Raw genomic sequence first — 18,764 nt, forward strand, 5'->3', positions numbered from 1 at the left:
TAGAGGGAAAGGTACTGGACAGGAAGCGGCACGCATATCTACACCCCCACAAAACAAACGATTGAGAAAAATTTTTTTTCCAAAGAAAGAAAACCCTTTCACGGCGTGGTTTCTGTAAAAAGCTGATTTGTATTATATGCGATGGGGGTTTAAGGGGGAAGGAGGGAGGGGAGTGGACTCTTGATTTTGATGGTTACGTGCGACGGAGAGATGAGGTTGAAGGACTCCCCGGCCCACCCCCCTTTGTTGGAAGAGACAAAGACACAGATTGGACTTTTCTCGCGAGGGAGAGGAGGTTTAGTTTTTTTTTTACCCCCCTACCCACAGAAGACACTCTGAAATGAACCAAGATTGGTTTTGATGCGAATAACACTGTGTGCAATGCGTGTTGTGCAATCTCCTATGTGTGTAAGTGTGCAGCATCCGACAGACAGAGCCTCTGCTGTGATGATGACCGTCGACCTGCACCGTTCCGAGTGTGTGCCCAGTCGTTGCAGTTGCAGCCCGAACATCGCGTTTACTACTTCAAGAAAATGCCAAACGTTGGGCAACAACCACATCCAATTTTACCGCTCCAGGGCAGGGAGAAAGGTGGGTTCGAGGAGCACGGTTGGGGAAATGTGTGTCGATGGAGTCGGACGTGATCTACGGCGTTGTCATCACATACTACTCCTACTGTTGAACACAACCCACGCCCCTCCCCCCCCCCCTCTCGCTCTCCCCCTTCCTCCCCTGCCTTGAGACCGTACACCAAGAATCGCCTCGCTCATCCGAGGGGGGTTGTTCATGGGGGAGACGTCACAATCTACCCACGCGTCCGCGTTTCTCCTTGCCGGAGCGAACTGACATGACACCAGGACGCAACAGGAAAAGCTCCTTGCTCGTTGCTCCTTGTCGTCGTTCGTCCCTTCCTTCCTTCTCCTTCGCGTGCCCGAGCAGGCAGCGGCGCGGACGGCGGGCGCGCGGACGCAGGCGACAGCGGCGCCACCCGCTTCCCACAGCGTTCGTCAAAACTCTGTTTCTAATTGTTCTGGTCCTTCTTTGTCTTGGGCTCTTGTGTCTCCTCTTTCCGGAGAGGGGCCCCTTGAGGCTTGTGTGTAAAGGCATGAGGGTTATCCATGAACAACATCAATGATGCAAGGCGGGGCCGGAGCTCGTACCCTCCTGGAGACTCGGGAGGGGGGCCGTTGACCAAGGGTCAGGTAGACATCATGGATTATTTGCCCATAGGACAAGACGCGTCCTCGTTGGACTGCTCGCTCTTCCTCTTTCGGCCAGCCGAGAGGCTCCATCCATCCTCTCCGTCTCCATCTTTAGTCCCGTCCCGTGTGCCAGTCTCATCGTCACAAAAGTTACGAGTCATCATACATGCTCACGATTCCGGTCTGGGCCATTCAGCCTCTTTCTTCAGTAGCCACGGAGCTGTGTGCAATGGATGGGGATGAAGGGAGGGTAGGGTGAACCAAGAGTCGTTCTTGATGGTGGTGTGCGGGAGGTCGCTTGACTTTCTAGCCTCACCAACACCCGCCGAGGGTTCCAATACAGTTTTGATGAACCCTCCCTCTCCCCTCCTGCTTTCTCTGGTTTTTTTTTTCTTTTTTGCCAAGCCGCGGTTCTTGCGGTTGGTTCCAACATGTGTACGCTCAGTAGCACGCGTACATACTGCTAGTGTGTGTGTGTGTTAGTGCGTGCGCGTGGGCCACACCCAGTTTGGGTGTGTTGCAAAAAAACGAAATGAAGAGGAATACTGCCTTACGGGGTCGCGGCCGAGTGGCAGAGACTGTGCCGTTTCCCCCGAGCCCCGAGAAGGGCAAGGGTATTTACCAGGTCCTTGGGGCACCGTATCCGTAGCAGGCATGAGGAAGAAGGAAAACGAAAGTCCCGCCGAAAGGGCCATCTCAATCTGAGCCGGCCCAGACCAATGACATTCGTTCGTTGATCAAATGCAAGGCGGCAAAAGCTAGGCAGCCCATTGTGCCTTTCGCCTGCGCCTCTCTTCCCCTCTCTTCGACTGCTGACTTTGAGGGCGTATGCTCACTTCCCAAGCGCCCGTAGCGACCACAATATTATGATAATTGTGGGCTCCAAATTTGCGGCGAAAAGGAGGGCCCTGACCTCATATGCCCTTTGCTGCTTGTTGGTCTTGGGTTGGACGTCGACCCGGTCAACGGGCCAAGGGAACCGGAGCCCGGTAACAGGGCCCCTCCAGCAGGCGAAGGGGGAAAAAGGAAATATTGAAGGCCTTTGACTGCGACAAGCGAAGTAACTCGGTGAAAGATGGAAGGGACCAAAGGTCATCGAGTCCCCACAATGAGACGGTCATTGCGCGTTGTCGAACCAACACAGTCTCTCTGCTTTTCATTCATTCTTGATAATCCATCATCAATCAGTCGCGCCGTGTGGGACCTTGAACTCGGCGCACAGGACACACGGTCGAGACGCTAAAACCTCGAACCGTCTGCCGCAAAGATCGATCACTGGGGTTATCCCTAGCCCTAGCATGGTGAGATGGGGCATTGGGGGTGAAGCGCTGAGGCGTACATGGGGTTGAAGGGTTCCCGCGGCTTGGAGTTTTGTTGATTATCCCTTCTATAAACACTTCAGTTAAGAGCGCGAGCATGGGCCCATGTAGGAAGGATTGCACGAGGAGGGGAGAGAAGCAAAAGACCAACCGTGCCACCCTCGTAAATCGGCCGGCTTGCGGGCTAGATTCCGCTCCCGTCGCTGATTTTGGGCCGGTCTGGCGAGATATACTGGGGGCTCTTCGCTTGACGTTGGCCTCGAAGGGGGCGATGAGCTTGTGAAGAAAAAGGAAAGAAAGAAGGCATGCGACGATATCGCGAGTCGTCTAACGATCTGCACCTGTGGCGCAGTTGGGCTTGCTTCCGCCCAACACCCGACCCCCAAAGCTGGCAGTTCCTGAGCGAATAGAGGACCATCTGCTTTTGTGAAGTTTCCGTTGGGCTCTGATTGGCTTTATGCAGTCGAAGCGATGTGCATAGCCGCCGACGACCAGGCTGGCGGGCGCCCTGGGCGGCGGCCTGCACATGCAAGCTGACTCCGGACAGCACCCTGTGCCCCAAACACGCATGCAAGTTGGGTGGACGGTCATGGCCGAAGATCCGTCGCGAGCGGAGAGGTGCTGGGCACAGTGCTGAAGATGAGCGAAACCCAGACTGGCTGAGTGTTATGGGCACAGTATGCAGTGCTTGAATTCGACGGAGAAAAAAAGCGATTGTGCTTTTCATGTTTGTGCTGTAAGACGTGACACGGAGAGTGTCAACGAGGTAGATGACGGGCCGAAGACGAGCACGAGGGATTCGGCAGGGAGCCAGAACACAGGGGCGGTAAACAGCAGCTGCTATCCTCGCGCCCGGTTATTTTAGGCTATTGAGCAAATGTTTGCCGTCACCCCGTTGAAAATGGCCGTAATATCTGGCAGAAACACGGCGTGAAGGACTCGTATGCCAGGCAAGATTTGTGATTAGGGTGAGATGACGGTCCCTGGGGTCTATGCCCATCTGGCCTGGCGAGAGGCTCTCTCTGTAGCCGGGTTGTGTCCGGTGGGCATCTTGGCGCAAAAGGAAAAAAAAAGCGGTTGACGAAGGAGGCAGATCGGGAAACTCATTCGCATCGTAGTGTTCATCCAATTCCCTTGAGGCCCTGGAGATGGGACCCCATGTTCCGCACGTCTAAAGTTGCTTGGGATCCCCTGGTCAGCGGTCGATTGCCAGTGGAGGAGGCATCAATGCTCAGGCTTGGCGCACTGCAGGGGGGCACTTCAACGGCGAGACTCTGGTCGCAGCGCGATGCTGCATTGGTATGACGCGGGAATGAGGCCACGGCAGGGCATTGGGGGTTGTACAAGGTTGCGTGCGGCCAGAAAGAAATAACAAGAGGCGCAGAGATGGCGACGGCCACAGCAACTGTGAGATACAACCCGGCAATTGCTGCCGGTACGGCGCAAGTCGAGAGTAATGCAGGCAGACATTGTGGACAAGCTGTGTGGTTGAGGTAATGGTAGACGGTATGCGTGTGGTGGATGTGCGTGCATACGTGCCCGTGTTTTGTGTGATACTTGTGTCGCGACAACCACGGTCTTGTTGAGCGTGCGACGGCGGCGGTGGTACAGCCGAATACAAGCATAAAGTAGAGTTGGTGCATGCGTGACTCTGGACACGAGGCCGGTCAGCGTACAGAGCTGTACCTTAGGCTGGTATCCGCAATCATCTTTACCTGAGGTAAGGCGAGACAAGACGGGCAGAATCGACGTGCGCCCACATCATCACGTCTTCCAAGGCGAGACTGGAATGGACGCTTGCTTGCCCGCTCGCCTGCCTGCCTGCTTGCGCCGCCGCGTGTCCACCTCGACTTGAAGACGTGACGGCGAGGCCAGTCGGCATGGATACGAAGGCGAGGGTGAGTGGCCTCGTACGTATCCGCACGTAGGGGAGAAAGGCAGAAAAAAAAAAGGAAGATCAGGGTTCCATTGAGCAACGCAACAACAGGCAAGAGTCGCAGCTGGAAACCGGACAAGGCGTGTCCAGGCTAGTCCAGTCGAGATAAGGGCCTCCCAAAAACCCGGCCGGTGTGTTTCTTGCGTCGCAAAGCCAGGTACCTGGAGCAGGGTTGGGCCAGGGGCGGAGGATTTGATGAGACGACGTGACGTTGGGTTGGTGAAGTGCATGATGGAGGTGTGGTGAAGTCAACAGAGTAATATGCTGCACAAAAAAAACGCTCCTGCTTGCGCCGGTCTTGTCCTTCCTGTCCTGAATATGTCACATCCTAAGGTGGTTGACATTGACAGGGCAAGGACAGCCAGGCGACGCGAGGACATTGGACCCTCTCTCCTTCTTCTTGCCCTCCAGCAGTGCCTGGAAATATCTTTGCTTCAAGTACCTACCTTACCTCTCACTCTCAGCTTTTGCCTGGACATGGCGGCTCCGAGCTGGAGCTCGTGCCAGTCTGTCAATCTCCCGGCCCGCATCATGGGTGGTGCCCATCACCCTGGCCCCCGGTCTGCTCCATGCGGGCATGCTCATGTTCGCACGCACCCTACCTTACCTTTACCTACCTTACCTTACCTTACCTTACCTCTACCTAGGTATCCGTGCTGTAGTAGCTGCATGCAGCGTGAGGTGAGGTTCAAGAGAGCTCCCCCAACCCCTGCTGACCTACCTTCCCTCCTGGGTACCACCTTAAAAACGCAGTGCGCACTGTAAGCCCAATGCTGCTTCTGCTTCCTGACCCCAAAGCAGAGTGACGCCCTCCCCGTCGTCATCTCATCTTCTTCTGCCCATCCCCCCCTCCCTCTGGGCCTCTAGCCTCCGACTCGCCGCTCTGCTACTACGCCTGTCCTTGTCCACATCCTCTCGCCTCGATGTCTGTCCCCACGTACGTCCTTTCACATTCCCGCCGCTTTGAGGGGCACATTGGAAAAGGCATGCATGCATGGGTGATGGATCTGAGGGCGGGTTACATCCGGAGAGCGTGTCCTATCCTGTCATCGTCGGGCAGAACTCTCAAGTCTGGCGAGAACGCTCGGAAGCGCGAGCGCAAACTGCTGCTTGCTCCCTCTGCCCTTCTTCTGCCGTGATCTTTGATCTCTGAGCCCTCGCTCTGCTGCTCTTCCCTGCCCTGTCTGTTTATGCCCTTCCGGTCTAGTTCAGTCCGTCGTCAGGTAGCCCAGGCCTAGTCTCTTTCCTGTCTTCCGCCGTCCGGGGTCGCTCCGCAGAGCAAGGCCCAAACTAACGCATACCTCGTCTAGTCGACCATTCATCGTCTGCTTCCAACTCGCCTCAGACTGCCTGCCTGCCTGCCCATGTTTTGCCGGCTCCTCGCAGCATCTCTGAACTGCCTGACCGGCCCGTCTTGTTTCCACCGGGAAGGGGGGGCTTCGTCGCACAAGCTCAATGCCCCCATGTTCCATGTTAGTGATCCTTCTCGCCCACCCCCAATCCGACCACGGCCTGAGATTGCACCTTTGAAAATTGATTTTTTTTTAGAAGATGGACACAGAAGAGAGGCATTGCACATCTCATCGGACTCTCTCTCTCTCTCTCCTACTCTCTTAGCGCGCATGGGTTAGTTTAGTACACCCGCCGTTACGCTAAGCCTGGGGGGCAGCGTAGCGTAGCATACCTAGCGTCGAACTGCAATGAGGCAGGGTCGTATGGCGTGGTTTAGTCTCGCTTGTTCCGTCTGCCCTACATAGTACAGAGACGGATGGTGTGAATTCTGACAGCTGCGCCGCAACCGCTCTGGATTGGTGCATCCAGTCTCTCGCCGTGTGCCCGGTTGGTTGCCTTATATTGTCGACGAGCCGTCCAAGTGGCCATTCGGACCTGTCCGGTTTTTTTTTTTTTGTTTTTTTTTTTTTTGTTTTTTTTTCACAACTTTTTTCTTTTCTTATTTTCCTCTCCGATTTGTCGTTGGTTGCACTCACCTGTTTCCCTCCCCTTGTTGTGCGACATCCGTCGCTACGGTTTTCTCCTTCTCCCGTCTTTTTCGCCGACATTTTGCAGGCCAGGGTGCTCGAGAATGCTCGGAAAAGAGATATATGCATGGCTTTTGCGGAAGCTGCGTTTGTTGTCCGCAACGCTGCCTCGCTTGTCGCGCGTATCATGCATTCCGCTGCGGTTCCGGCCTCTATTGCGACCTGGCCTGGCCGCCTGCGCCTGCGCCTGCTTAATAAACACACTCGTAGAAAAAAAAGGGCGGCCGCCCATCACATGACGAGACCCTTATGCTGGGTCAAGTTTGAATCCCACCCGCCATGCGTTTTGAATTGGGGCCCGGCGCGGCCTTTCCCAGCCTCACGCCCAGACGGCCGGCTGGCCGGCCGATGCCCTCTTTTATTGCGCCGCCATGCACCGCCGCTGAAGAAAAAATGAAGAAGGTTCGATGTATCGTTGTTGGATGACTTCGCCGTCCATGTACCTCTCTGTATCTGCGCGCATCCTTCTTCGATCCCGCCACCAACACGGCAGCAAGGGTCGTTCTTCAGGTTGGGACCAAACCGTTGCCTATGAATCATGCAATGCCCTCGGCCGTTGGATGTGCGGGAACATACATGGGTTTTTTGCAGACGGACCGCTCCCGCTCGCTCCCTGCCGTGCCGCCTCAGTATTTTTCTGACAGGTAACACCAGTTCCACAGTACTCCGCCGCCCTCCTCTTCTTCGTTGCCGACCTTGCCCCCATTCTAGTGCCTCTGTTCGGGGTCCAAGACGCTGGCTGGTCTTAATGTGGCTCGACACCGCATGCAGCCCTCTGACAGACCGTCGGTCATGTCACTGCTGCCTTGACTCCTCTTTCAATTCTTGCAACGAGACTGGTGGTTTGGAGCGTAGTTGTGGAAGGATTGAATTGACTGCGCCATCGCAGAGAACTATTGACAGGCAGAGAGAGATAGCGAGAGAGAGAGAAAATCTGGCCATGGCCAGCCCCAACATGCGAAAGTTGGGTGACTGCCCGGAAAAGTCTAAAGAAACACCGCGTCTGATGCTGAAAACACGCCCCAATCATGTGAACAGAATCAAGACATCAAGAAAATGGTCCCCTGGCGAGCGGGTTTCGACAGCCCCAATGCATCGCCATCCCCCAAGGTTGCTGTCGCCAACATCGCCTGACCGTTGTTGAAGAGTATGAGTGTGGGCGTGAGCCCTATGGCTCCATGCAAAAGCCTGACGAGAGGTCATAGTCTTTGGACCGTCTCCTTTCGTGGTGGTACGGGCGCTGTTCTACACGGCGATTCACATGTTAGCAGCGCACCAGGAAGATGCAATCGAGGGCAATCCCAAAACTAACCTACTGCTTTGCTTGACAAGCGGGCGCGGAACAGTACCCATCCGTCTTTTGGGGATCTTTTGTCTCCAGCTTGCACGGTTGTGAGTTCTTCTTCTCGCGGCATTCTCTGATATAAGACTCTGTGTGTCCGCACTTGGTGTAGTAGTTGCTGTGTTGGTTGCACATCTTGATTCGGAGTGTTGTGTTCAAGAACAAATACTTCAATGTGCCGCAAAATATACGAGCTCAGCGCAGAGTAGTCTCTTCGCAACGAGATGATAATTTGACGAGACTCCAAGTAGGCCGGAGGAGGAGCAAAATCAAGCAAGTGGTCGTTGAGGAAGAGATGGGTTGGCGGGAAGCTTGTGAGTCAGAAGTTGCTGTCTTAGTCTTCAGAGTCGGTGTTGTAGTTGATGTCCTTATTGTGGTTGCTGGATGAGGAACGAGAAGCTTTGGAAAGGAGGGAATGAAGTCGGTCTTATAGTTGTTTGTGACACGAACCCAAGGTCGTAGTCATTTATTGTCTTGGGGTTGATGGTCGGGAAAGGTGGGCTGACTGGTTTGCCATCGTCAATAATTGCCAACCAAGCAAAGCAACGAGGGCCAGCGAAAGCTATCACACCGATGATGCCAAATGGAAATAGACGCAGCTTGGCTGTTGGTTGTTTGCCAGTCTATCCGCGATGCTGCTGTTGGTAGGGCCGCGTCGGATGTTGGTGCGTCAAACGTCTTGTAATATTGCCGCAGGGAGGGCTGCGACTTGTTGGAGGGATGTAATGTAGAAGATGTAACGGGCTGTGACAGGCACTTGTACCTTGAATGTCGCGGTACTTGTGAGAGGGAAGCTGGCCTGCGGATGCGGACCGGGCAGATGGTTGATTTGATCCGCCCCTAGATATGCGGTCGGGAGGCGGTCGTCCTGTGGGGTTGGATGGACGGTCGTGGAGAACCCAGCCTATGCAAGGCAACTAAGCCCTCACTACTAGCTCTCCCGGGCAAGAGTAATGGCCCGGTTGTGTGCTTCCAGCTAACAACTACGGCCAATCTGTTGCTCTTGAGGGTGTTTAGGCCGGCTTACTCGAAGAAAAGACAGGCTATCTCCGAAGAGGGCGTGAAGCCGGCTCCTGTCCAGACAGCAAGACCAGGGTCTCGTGCAGAGACCTTTCTGGAAGACGACAGTCGTTAGATGTGATATCTACTGAAGATGAAGGGCCCCCAAACTGCGCTTGGGAGGCGCGGTCGTCAATTCGGGCCTGTTGACGCAAGTCTTGTTGTGTTGTAGCAGGAAACGAGATGTGAGTAGACAAGGGGATATCCTCAAAGTAGCCTTCGCCGCCCCACGACTTTGAACTGCACCTGGGATAAAGACTGTCGAATTTTTGCAGGCAGAAGCTGACTAGTAGGCGTATTCGTGGTGTTGCAAACTGAAGTTTGTCGAGAACAATGTTGTAAGAAGAGAAAACAGGCCGAGGAAGAAGACGACAAGAAGTGACCAAAGCCACCCCGCCCAATTCACTGGCTACCTAGCAATAACGGACACTCGCGGCAGGGAAGGCGTTGCACCTCTCGTGGGTTTCCATTGCCGCATGTCACCCGCTGGCCGCACGTTCCATTTGGGGAACGTGGGAAACGGACGGGACGACGACGAGGCCGAGCAGGGTAGAGCTTGACGTGGGTGGTGGTGGTGGTGGTAGTGGTGGTGGTGGTCCAGGGTCATGCCGCAGTGGTCGGTTCCCGGTGTCCAAGGAGCGGGCAAGCAACTGCCTACAAAGAAAGCAGACCCACCTGCCCGTCTTCATTTTGATTGTACATGGCCAGAAGATGTCCAAAGACCCCTCGTGGGCTGGTCCTAGTGCATCCGTATACCAGGAATACTCCCAAATGTCGAGATGACGGTTCAGTGTCTCGAGTGGATCGCTCAACGATGTCGCACATGGGTGATCCGCGTCAAGCCCTGGTTAACTTGTTTGGGCATGGCCACTGCTTGAGGCCCTTTGTATCCGTTTGTGTAGCTCTTCATTTGTCTACCACAGTTTGCCGTACCTTCAGCAGTCTTGGGTATAAGCTCAGACGAGCAAGCCAGTCATGTACTTAGCCCTGCTGGCTGCCACATGGCGGCTTGCCCCAACCAGCTGGAAAAGATTTGAGGTAACGGACAGCCTAGAATAGCCAAGCAGGCCATGGCGCAAGCGCACTTTACGCCGGAGTGGTATGAAGGATAACTTTGTCGTCGTTGGCCAGGTCGAAACCTGAAGTACGGGGGTGGCCATAGAGCAGGGAAGGCCCAAACAGGTCGAATGAGGCCGCAGGTCGAACCGCAGGGCGAAGACAAGAACAATTCAACGACGGTGTCTACGTTGCTCCCCCCATGTGTAATGTTTGATTGTGCCCCGTCCCCCGGGAACGAAAAAGAATTGAACTAGAGCAGTGGCCAGAAGAAGGCAGGGTAGAAACTCCGTAGACAGGCGGACGATCGGCCGGATGGGCCAGGGCCACATCCACATCCACATCAACGTCCCTGGACAGAGAGCGAACCCTGCCTCAGCCAAATCCAGGTCCCGGTCCCGTTAAGGGTAAGGGACAAGTTTGTCAGGCAAGTTTGATGTGGAGCAAAAGAAGGTTAGGATGCATTGCAGCGGCGCTCGCCCGTCACAATGGTGTCCACGGTTGGAGCGTCCATGACAGTCGATGGTAGGCAGTATTCGTAAGTGATGGCAGAAAGTAGACAAGCGGCCGCTGGGTCGGACAGTGATGGCTGTGGTGTTCTGTGGTGCATAGTGTAGCGGTAGGTCGGAGACAGGTGGGAAGCGACATCATCGACCAGGGGTTCACCTTGAGAGTGGAGTCGACAACCGAGGCCGGACTCTGTGGAAGTGTGGTCCTGTGACACGGGTACGCAGAGTCGCAAATTGGTCACGTCCTTCATCATTCCTCTTCTCGGGAAGGGAAAACTGCGCCGCTTCGATCTTCCGCCAAGGCCAAGACAGCCCAACGAGGTTCAGCAATGGGCCGCTCTGAGTTGCGGCTGTGGTCGTAGTAAAGGATATCTGGCCCCCGTTGGGGTGAGAGAGGGTGAGAGAGCGGCCAGCGGCCAGTGAAGGAACCCAGTAGACCTGGGAAGAGAGAGGCCGTCAGGGATGTGGCGTGTAAGTGCGAATTGGATTGCAGGGGAGCGAAAGGACGTCGCAGACCAAGAGGAGACCAACGTCAAGGTTGAAGCCGGGGGCCGCACGACCGATTGAGGGTTGGCGGATGAAAACGACGGGCGTGTAGGCAAAGAATGCAGTGAAGGTAATGGAGGCGGAATGTGGAATCTGGTCTGGTGTGCAATGGAATGCAAGCTAAGCCCAGGGAACGGAGGCCAAGAACGCGGCCGTGTGTGCGTCTGTGAAGTGGTCGACATCTAAGCCGGCCATGACACTAACAAGCCATCCTCGCCCTCATTCGGTGTGCCGGTGGAAGTGGATGACATCTCTCTGGAAGCTCCTGCACCTGCACCTGCACCTGCACCAGCACCTGCACCAACCGCGATGGAACGGGCAGGAGGAGTGGGTAGATGGTGGGCTTTCCACATGTGTGGGAGATGAGAGGCGAGATGAAGCTTTGGGGGAGAAGGGGAGAAGGGACGGGGGGGTTCGTTCGCACCCAATTCGGCAATGGCACTGTGCTGTCCGTCGTGAAATGGCAGTCACCACACGGTGTGGATTACGTGCCTACCTGCCTTATGCATATACCTAATGGGAAGGAAGCAATGTCCAAGGTTGCTTCCGGTAGTGTTGTTGCCAACGACAGGTCTAGGCAACTTCAACCCAGCACCAACAACAGTACGGCCAAGTACCAACAGCAGGGGCAAGAAAGAAAAAAAAAAAAAAACCCGACGGCAGCAACACCTCGAACCTCACCGCGACTTCTCACACAATTCGCTGACCGTCTTCCAAATAACTCGACACATCGCATGCAGAGACCCACCGTCGCCTTGCCCTCTATCATCATGGGACCGTCCGTCTTCTCTCCTTCGGCCGTTGACGAAGCTGGGATCAGGAACTCAGGAACTGTGCCTCTTCGCTTCAATTTCCATGGTTTTCACTGTTCTACACCCGAAGAAATCTGAGCGATAGGTTACATACATGACGCTGTCCAGTGTCCAAAGCGGTACGTTTTGTGGCCGTCTCCTTTGTGTCCATGTCTGAGGAAGCGCACTTAACCTTACCCACCTCACCTTAGCACCTCTCTCTCCTTTGGGCCAACTAGAAGGAAGCAGGCAGTTTTGCAGCTGAATGAGCTGATGTTTGGCTGGCAAAAATACAAATGGAAAGACTTAGCAGCTGCCCCAGCCGACTGCCTTAGCAGCCAACGCTAGGTATGTTAGCATCCTTCGACATACGTCCGTATACTACTCAATCCACTGCGCAACTAATCCAACTCCATCGCTGACCTAGAGACTTCGATGACCTATCAATAAGACCTATTCAGAATCCGAGCCTTGGCCTCTTTGGTGCGGCCGCTAGCTGTGCTGCACTGCCCAGCTCGTTGGTTGTCGGTGGCACTGGAATGTACTTGTCTGCTCCTACTCCACGCTTCGAGATCCCCCCATCCCGGCCCGCCCAATGCTTTCCGCCCTACCTACCTCCAGGCTCTTCCCGAGACATCTCTTCGCTCGTCCGCAGTGCGTGCAGAAGGCACAGAGACTTCTTTATCGGCGTGGCGTCCCGATGGCTCAGATCCTCATCGTCAACGGCAAATGCCCTAGACACACACTTGACCATAGTCACAACGGTGGCGCCTTACAAGCTCAACTCTTAATGCCTATGGTATATAGCAGCTCTTACGCCACCGCGAGATCTCGTAATCGAGCCATTAATGTCTGCTCTGTATCGCGGCCTGCCCGAGACGAGGGGGCCACTTGATCCCAAGATTCATGTCCAGCCCAAGGCCAAGCAATGAGGGGGGGACGTATCTCAGCAGCCACCTCATGCAGTGTCGATATTCACCAATCTTATGGAAAGACTCCGCATTGTCGATGCTGTGTGACCGACAGCACCCAGGTCACCATCCATCGGCTCACTCGCCCACCGCTTCGGTTCTTGGGTTGGTTGCGTCCATGTACTGGCCTTCCGCTTTGGTCCGCTCCAGGGAGGGTGGTTATCCACACGCACACGCACACATGCACACACACTCTCTCGTGGTGGTGGTCCGTCATTGTATGAATCTACCATCAATCTGTTCCAACACACTGCACCGTCTCATGCGGCCGAGCGTGCGACCTGCGCTTCCCGGCAGTCTTACCAGGCAAGCTTGTTCGAATGTCCTCGAGTTCCTTCGACCGCTACCTGCTCCCCGTCATAAGATGTGTACTGTCCGAGCACTCCAACCTACCGACGGATGAGGTACCCCTGGTTCTGGATGCCCCTCTCTCCCATGTACCGTTGCCTTTCGGCGCAGAGAAGTACCTCGCATGACAGTGCTGTTCCCCTGGGCAGCCCCTACCTTCTTCAGCATTACAGACTCCAACACGAGCTCGACATCAACCCCTTTTATGGCATTCACGAAAGACTTTTTGATCAACATGGGGTCTGTCTACCATTCTGCAACAATTATCAGTTCCCAGCCAGAGAGGCTGACATCACGGCAGTCGCTGACGCCAATGAGCAACAGCAGTGTTTACCCTGACTTCCTCTCTAGTGGATACCCAAGCCAGTCCGTTGGCATTCGCTGCCAGATCACCCGGTAAACTTCATTCTGAAGCTCGAAATCAGCCCTGACCAACATCTCGGTTGCCCATGACGTTGCCGGTCGACAGGAAGGCCCACAGAAGTGACTGAAATCGATGGTCGACAGTGCAGGTTGAAGCCCGTCTCAAGAGATACTTGTATCACATATGCCACCGCAAATAGCAAAAGAAGAATCGACCCATCTCATCACCATGCAGTCAGAATCAACAACCTGCTTTAGGAAAACCGACGAAAGCAGCAGGGATGAATGTCAAATTATTGCTCGTCTCTCGAGCCTTGTCCTCCTCGACAAGCGACCCAACAACACATCAAGGCTGCTTAGCTGCAACACTGCCCCCAACCGGCGGAAGTGAGCGGATGATGGTTGGCCCTGGTTCGTTGCAGCTTTGGATAGTTCCACTTACAACTCGGCAAAATATCGCGGCGCCAACAAACGAAAGCGCGATTGTCGCCAACCGAGCAGACCAACTGGAAATTGAGCGAAAAACAGCTTGCTAATCGAGCCTGGCGCAGAACAACCTGAGGTCTCTTGAAGCAGGCGAGGTGTGATCCAGGTCGCAGCGGCGGGTGTTTGGCCAACAACCAATCAGCATGCGAGGCCGTACACCCTGGTTCATATAAGCGCTCTGCCAACATCTTGGGGCGCAACCAACCCGACTACATGGTTGCCTTTCGTAGCCGCCCATGGCAGCAGCTCAATATTCAGAATAACGACAGAATTCATGGCAGACAACAGGCTCCTCGAGCAAGGGACTCTTGATAACTCGACAAACCTCGCAATTGTTCGGGCAATTCTACCCCCTTTCAGTGCTCCTCGCCGATGTCCCAACGACCTCGAGGATGGCCTGGAAGCAGGGATGCCTGCATTCAGCCAAAGAAGCAGCTCCTGAAAAGGGCAGAAAAGAACAGTTGAAGACGTAAGATCACTCGTTCATTGGATGTACAGAGGACCTTTCGCCGAGATGACATCTGCACCTTGTTCCTCGTCACCAACAGAACCAGGACGCCTGAGCGTGGATTCGGTCTTGGTGAACATCTGCGGATCGAGACACCCGTTGAACACCGGACACGAAGCTGCGGGCGAACATCATGCGTCTTTGCTCGCCCTAGCTCGGTCTTGCCCTTGTTCGACGCTCCTGATCCCGCAGCCATTGCTCGAAATGTCTAGCCCCTATCCGCACCAAGCCCGCACCCGCATAGTGCCAGCCTTGACCGGCGAGGAATGTTGCAATCCTTGACGGATAGAGGGGACGCTAGGCAACCATCACGCATCCTCGGAAGCGAAGACATACTCATCGATGTTGGAACGACTGCGTCAAGTATCGTTTGGTACAGTACTTCGTGCCATCCACAAGCAAATATGCGTCAGGTGCCCACTAATGCAAGCTCTCATCACCAGAGATGCGTCTCGGTTGTGATGAGGGTAGAAGGAATCAGCAACAAGGTTTCCCCTCACCAAGGTGATGACAGATTGCCCATGGTGGCTGCTTCATTTCCGCATCACCGCCCTTTGCGCATGGGCTGCTGTGCCACCCAACGTACTGTTGATCACCTTGTTTGCCCACTTCGTACGAGGAACTCGCGAGCGGCCCGCAGTTTGCATGCGAGGCGGCCTTGACACCATCTCATTGTCCGTGTTGGTCATCCTTCTCGAACTTGGTTACGAGTTACTTGTCACTAGGGAGTAACCGTCACCTGCTCCCCCAAATTGCGGACTATCTCGAACCCCTCGCGGTCGTCGAATCTACATGACGCAGTGAAAGGGGCAGAGAGAGCTTGCCTCGCCCCTATCTTGCATCAGAAAAGGCATCGTCTTGGTGATAATGACCAGGTGTGTCCATCAAGATGGAGAGTATTCGGAGTGTTGCCTGGTTTGTGACAAGACCTGCAGGCACTGGTCAACACCCATCAACTATCAAGCGGCTGTTGGTGGTCTTCGTGAAAGTCCTTCGAGGCGGCGTTAGATGCGGAACCTTTGAACTCACCCCTCTCCTGGTCTTGCGCAAGTGGGAAGAGCGAGTCAGTGTACTCGCGGCTTCGGGTCTGGAGCAACGATGACGACCGGCTGACGTTGACCATTGTCTGACAGTTAGGCTTTGCTGAGTGACTCAAGGTCAGAGACCTGAACGAAAGTTTAGCCCCAGCATGGCCATATGGAAGGAGGAACTGTCGGGCAGCACTTCATCTCAGTGTCGTGTGCAGCCGAGACAATGCAGTACGAAGGGCGGCCAACGTCAATTTTGCATGCCGCGTTGTGACCGATCATGGACCACAATCCTATAAGGAATCTTCTGAGCGGGAAGGAGCCACAGGGCTGAAGCATCCAGTGCCCGGGAAGAAGACAGATGCAGGGCAAGTTCGATCGAGCTCAGGATTCGATTCCGAATCCTACAAGCAGGAACAAACACATGGCAATGCAGGCGGCGCCGTGCCGTGCCGTGGCATACCTCACCATACCGCACCAGCCCGTACCAAACACCCGACGATACGGAGGCCAACCACCCAAGCAGCCGAGCGGCCGGCTACTGGCGGGAATCCACTAGCGGCAATGACGGCCGTGTCGGGCAATGCTGTGTCAGAGGAAGGGAAGGATTGGTTGGGTGGAGACGACGGAACGGAACAAGACGGCGACGCAATCAGGAGGAACAGAGCGATATGTGCAAGAAGGGCTTCAAAGCCGGCAGTCTCCGGGTACCCCACACGCAGCCGAGGTGTGCTCCTTTGCTCCGGAGTGAAATGGGGTGATGGGGGTAGTTGTGGGTGGCATGGCAGCCCCAGCTTTGCCGATTCTCGTCCTTCCGAGAAATCCTCTTTGGTCTCCGGCGCGCCCAATGAGACGCGACCGGCGCTCCGGGGCCCGGCAACTTGGCTTCGGGTTCTGGACTCTACCTCACGCTTTGGGTATTGTTTTCCTCCAAGAGCCTCAGGGCCGGCTTTCTCCACATTTTTGTCATTCTTCCGGTCTTCTGATATCAAATCTGGTGATGTTTTCTTCACAACTTCATGATGGCGAGCCTTCAGGATGCACCCGTCCGCCTACAATCCACTTACCACCACACAACCCCTGAGCCCCCCGCTTCACAATTTTTTATTGCGGGTGGCTCGCGTTCCTTTTTTCTTTTTTTCTTCAAGCGCACCAACCCCACGTCGGCTGCGGATAGCACAGCGTGACAGCGAGCGCCGTAGAGAGTTGCCAGAGTTGCTACAAGTAGACTCAACGCAGACAAGTGCTGCAAGGATACATCCGCCCGCCCGCGAACACTTTCCCTTCTCTTCCTTGTACTTCGCCCACCCGTTTGTCAGAAATCCGCCTCTGACCAATTCTCATTCCACCGCTTCTCTTCTCTTCTTCTCCCGTCTCGTCCGCCGTCGTCGTTGTCGCCCGACATGGGCTCAGCCAATTGCGGGCCCACGTGCACATGTCAAGACGATCTTTCAATAGACTCGTCTAGGTCCCAAAAAGCACAGAGCAAAAATAACGACGTCGTCGCAAAGCCCGGTCATTTTTGACACTTGACGGTGAGCGCTTTTGATAAGGGGTTTCAGAAGCGCCCACGGCGGTGGGCCGCAGATCTATTTTCCCCAGAGGGACCCTTTTCATCCTGCGTGTTCTAAATATTTCTCGATTTTCTTGCGCCTTGGCAAGTTTTGAGTCTTGACTTGTTATCGCCGCCTTCCTGTACGGGCGAAGTTGCATTTCCCCCGAATGAAACGCCTCGGTACCCAGCCGTGCGAAACAACTGAGCGAGATGAAGCCCAGGCCCGGTAGAGAGAGATCAAAATTTAGATCTCTTGGCCGTGGCTTGTTTTGCATCACAGCGTACCCCGGCTGGCTGAGAGAGTTACCCAGAGGCCAAGACAAGGCACCGCAACACAACGGCAGAGCTACCACGCACATCATTGCCTTTCCTCGTGCATGCCTTCTTGTGTGTCCGTGCCGTGGGGGAGGACGCAAAGCCAACACAGCAATCCCGGCATCCCATCCCCATCCCATCTGATCCTGTCCCATCCATCCGACATGCTTCCCTATCCTGCCTGGGCCTGCCCGGTTTGGCTTGCCACCCCAAACCCCATACGGTCTGCGTAAAACAATGTGTCCGGCGCAAGTGGCTGCGTCGCGCCAGAGAGGTGCGCCCTCGGTGCGACAGGCGCGCCATTCAAATTTTGGGAAAGAAGAGAGTGATAGAGATTGGCAAGTATGTACGCGGCAGCCGTAAATGCACCCCGGCGTCTTTGGCAACCGGTTGCTACCCGGTTGGAAGCGGACATGGGCGGCCGGCAACAAGTCACCTCACTCTCCATCGTCTTACCAAGACTCAAACCATCCATCCCTCCACCAGGAGGGACATGGACGAGGAGGGGGAGGGCGCAAGGTCTGCCCTCCGCTGACCCCGGTATGTCCAACATATAAAGATGAACAAGCGTCCCCCCTCTCCATCACCTGTTATCCCATTCTCCAACGCTCTCAACCTTCATTATCCGCTGGCCGCTCCTCTCAGTCAAGTCCAAAGCTCAATCTCTACCATCCGTCTCGAACAAAAAAAGCAGTTGACCTGTTTCCTCCATCCCACACCGTCCTTAATCCAAACAACAACAACCAAACACCAAACACCACCGCCAAAATGTCTTCTCCCGTCGACAACTCCGTCTTCCTCTCTCTCGCCCCCACCACCTCCTCCTCCTACCCATTCAAGGCCCAACAACAACCCGCGGCCGTCGCTTCGCCCGCGCCCGCTCCCATCAAGCGCCGCACATCCAGCGTCAGCAGCGCCGGCAGCAACGGCCTGCGCTTCCTCAAGCTCGGCCCCGTCCACTACGGCGAGCACCCCGACGAGCACAAGGAGGACTGGCACCCCGCCCTCCTGTCCTAAATTTCGACGATGATCTTCTTACCTGCCCGCATCTAAATGCGAGAGCGTTCGTATCAAAGTTTGGAGCGGCAGCAAGATTAAGATTTCGTTGCAAGGTGCCAGGAAACTCCGACGGTTTTTTGATCATTATCAGCAAGCGAGTTAGAATGGGAAGATCACTCCCATGGCGCAGGATCTCTGGTTTTTTAACGACTCTTTTTCTTTTCTCGGGAAGCAGAATGCATTCGCACGGATAGCGAGGACCAGGCAAATTGTGTCCACGTGAGATACAGGACAAAACCGAAGCCCATTCGTTTATAGAGTCTGGGACGGAACGGCATGGGATTTTTTTTTTGGCACAGAAACCAGGCAAAAAAAGCATCTTTTCACACAGA

At 55.0% G+C, this 18,764-nt stretch overlaps 3 protein-coding genes across 3 annotated transcripts; 2 read left to right on the forward strand and 1 right to left on the reverse strand.

Moving 5' to 3' along the window:
- Window positions 1–2,386: 2,386 nt before the first annotated feature.
- Window positions 2,387–2,939, reverse strand: CGGC5_v012322 (uncharacterized protein; the record flags this gene model as incomplete). The annotated part of the gene is made up of 4 exons (XM_066152674.1): window positions 2,387–2,495; window positions 2,542–2,589; window positions 2,673–2,797; window positions 2,937–2,939. The coding sequence occupies 4 exons, from the start codon at window positions 2,937–2,939 to the stop codon at window positions 2,387–2,389; spliced, it is 285 nt and encodes a 94-aa protein (XP_066007915.1).
- Window positions 2,940–11,778: 8,839 nt separating this feature from the next.
- Window positions 11,779–12,590, forward strand: CGGC5_v012323 (uncharacterized protein; the record flags this gene model as incomplete). Its single annotated transcript, XM_066152675.1, has 5 exons — window positions 11,779–11,841; window positions 11,929–11,939; window positions 12,012–12,051; window positions 12,110–12,147; window positions 12,227–12,590. 5 exons carry the CDS (start codon window positions 11,779–11,781, stop codon window positions 12,588–12,590), a joined length of 516 nt encoding a protein of 171 aa, XP_066007841.1.
- Window positions 12,591–18,141: 5,551 nt separating this feature from the next.
- CGGC5_v012324 (uncharacterized protein) lies at window positions 18,142–18,390 on the forward strand (the record flags this gene model as incomplete). Its single annotated transcript, XM_032029793.1, has 1 exon — window positions 18,142–18,390. The coding sequence occupies one exon, from the start codon at window positions 18,142–18,144 to the stop codon at window positions 18,388–18,390; it is 249 nt and encodes an 82-aa protein (XP_031890545.1).
- Window positions 18,391–18,764: the final 374 nt, after the last annotated feature.

The sequence above is a fragment of the Colletotrichum fructicola genome (assembly GCF_000319635.2).
Source record: "Colletotrichum fructicola Nara gc5 chromosome Unknown KSG_Nara_v1_contig07, whole genome shotgun sequence".
Taxonomy (NCBI): domain Eukaryota; kingdom Fungi; phylum Ascomycota; class Sordariomycetes; order Glomerellales; family Glomerellaceae; genus Colletotrichum; species Colletotrichum fructicola.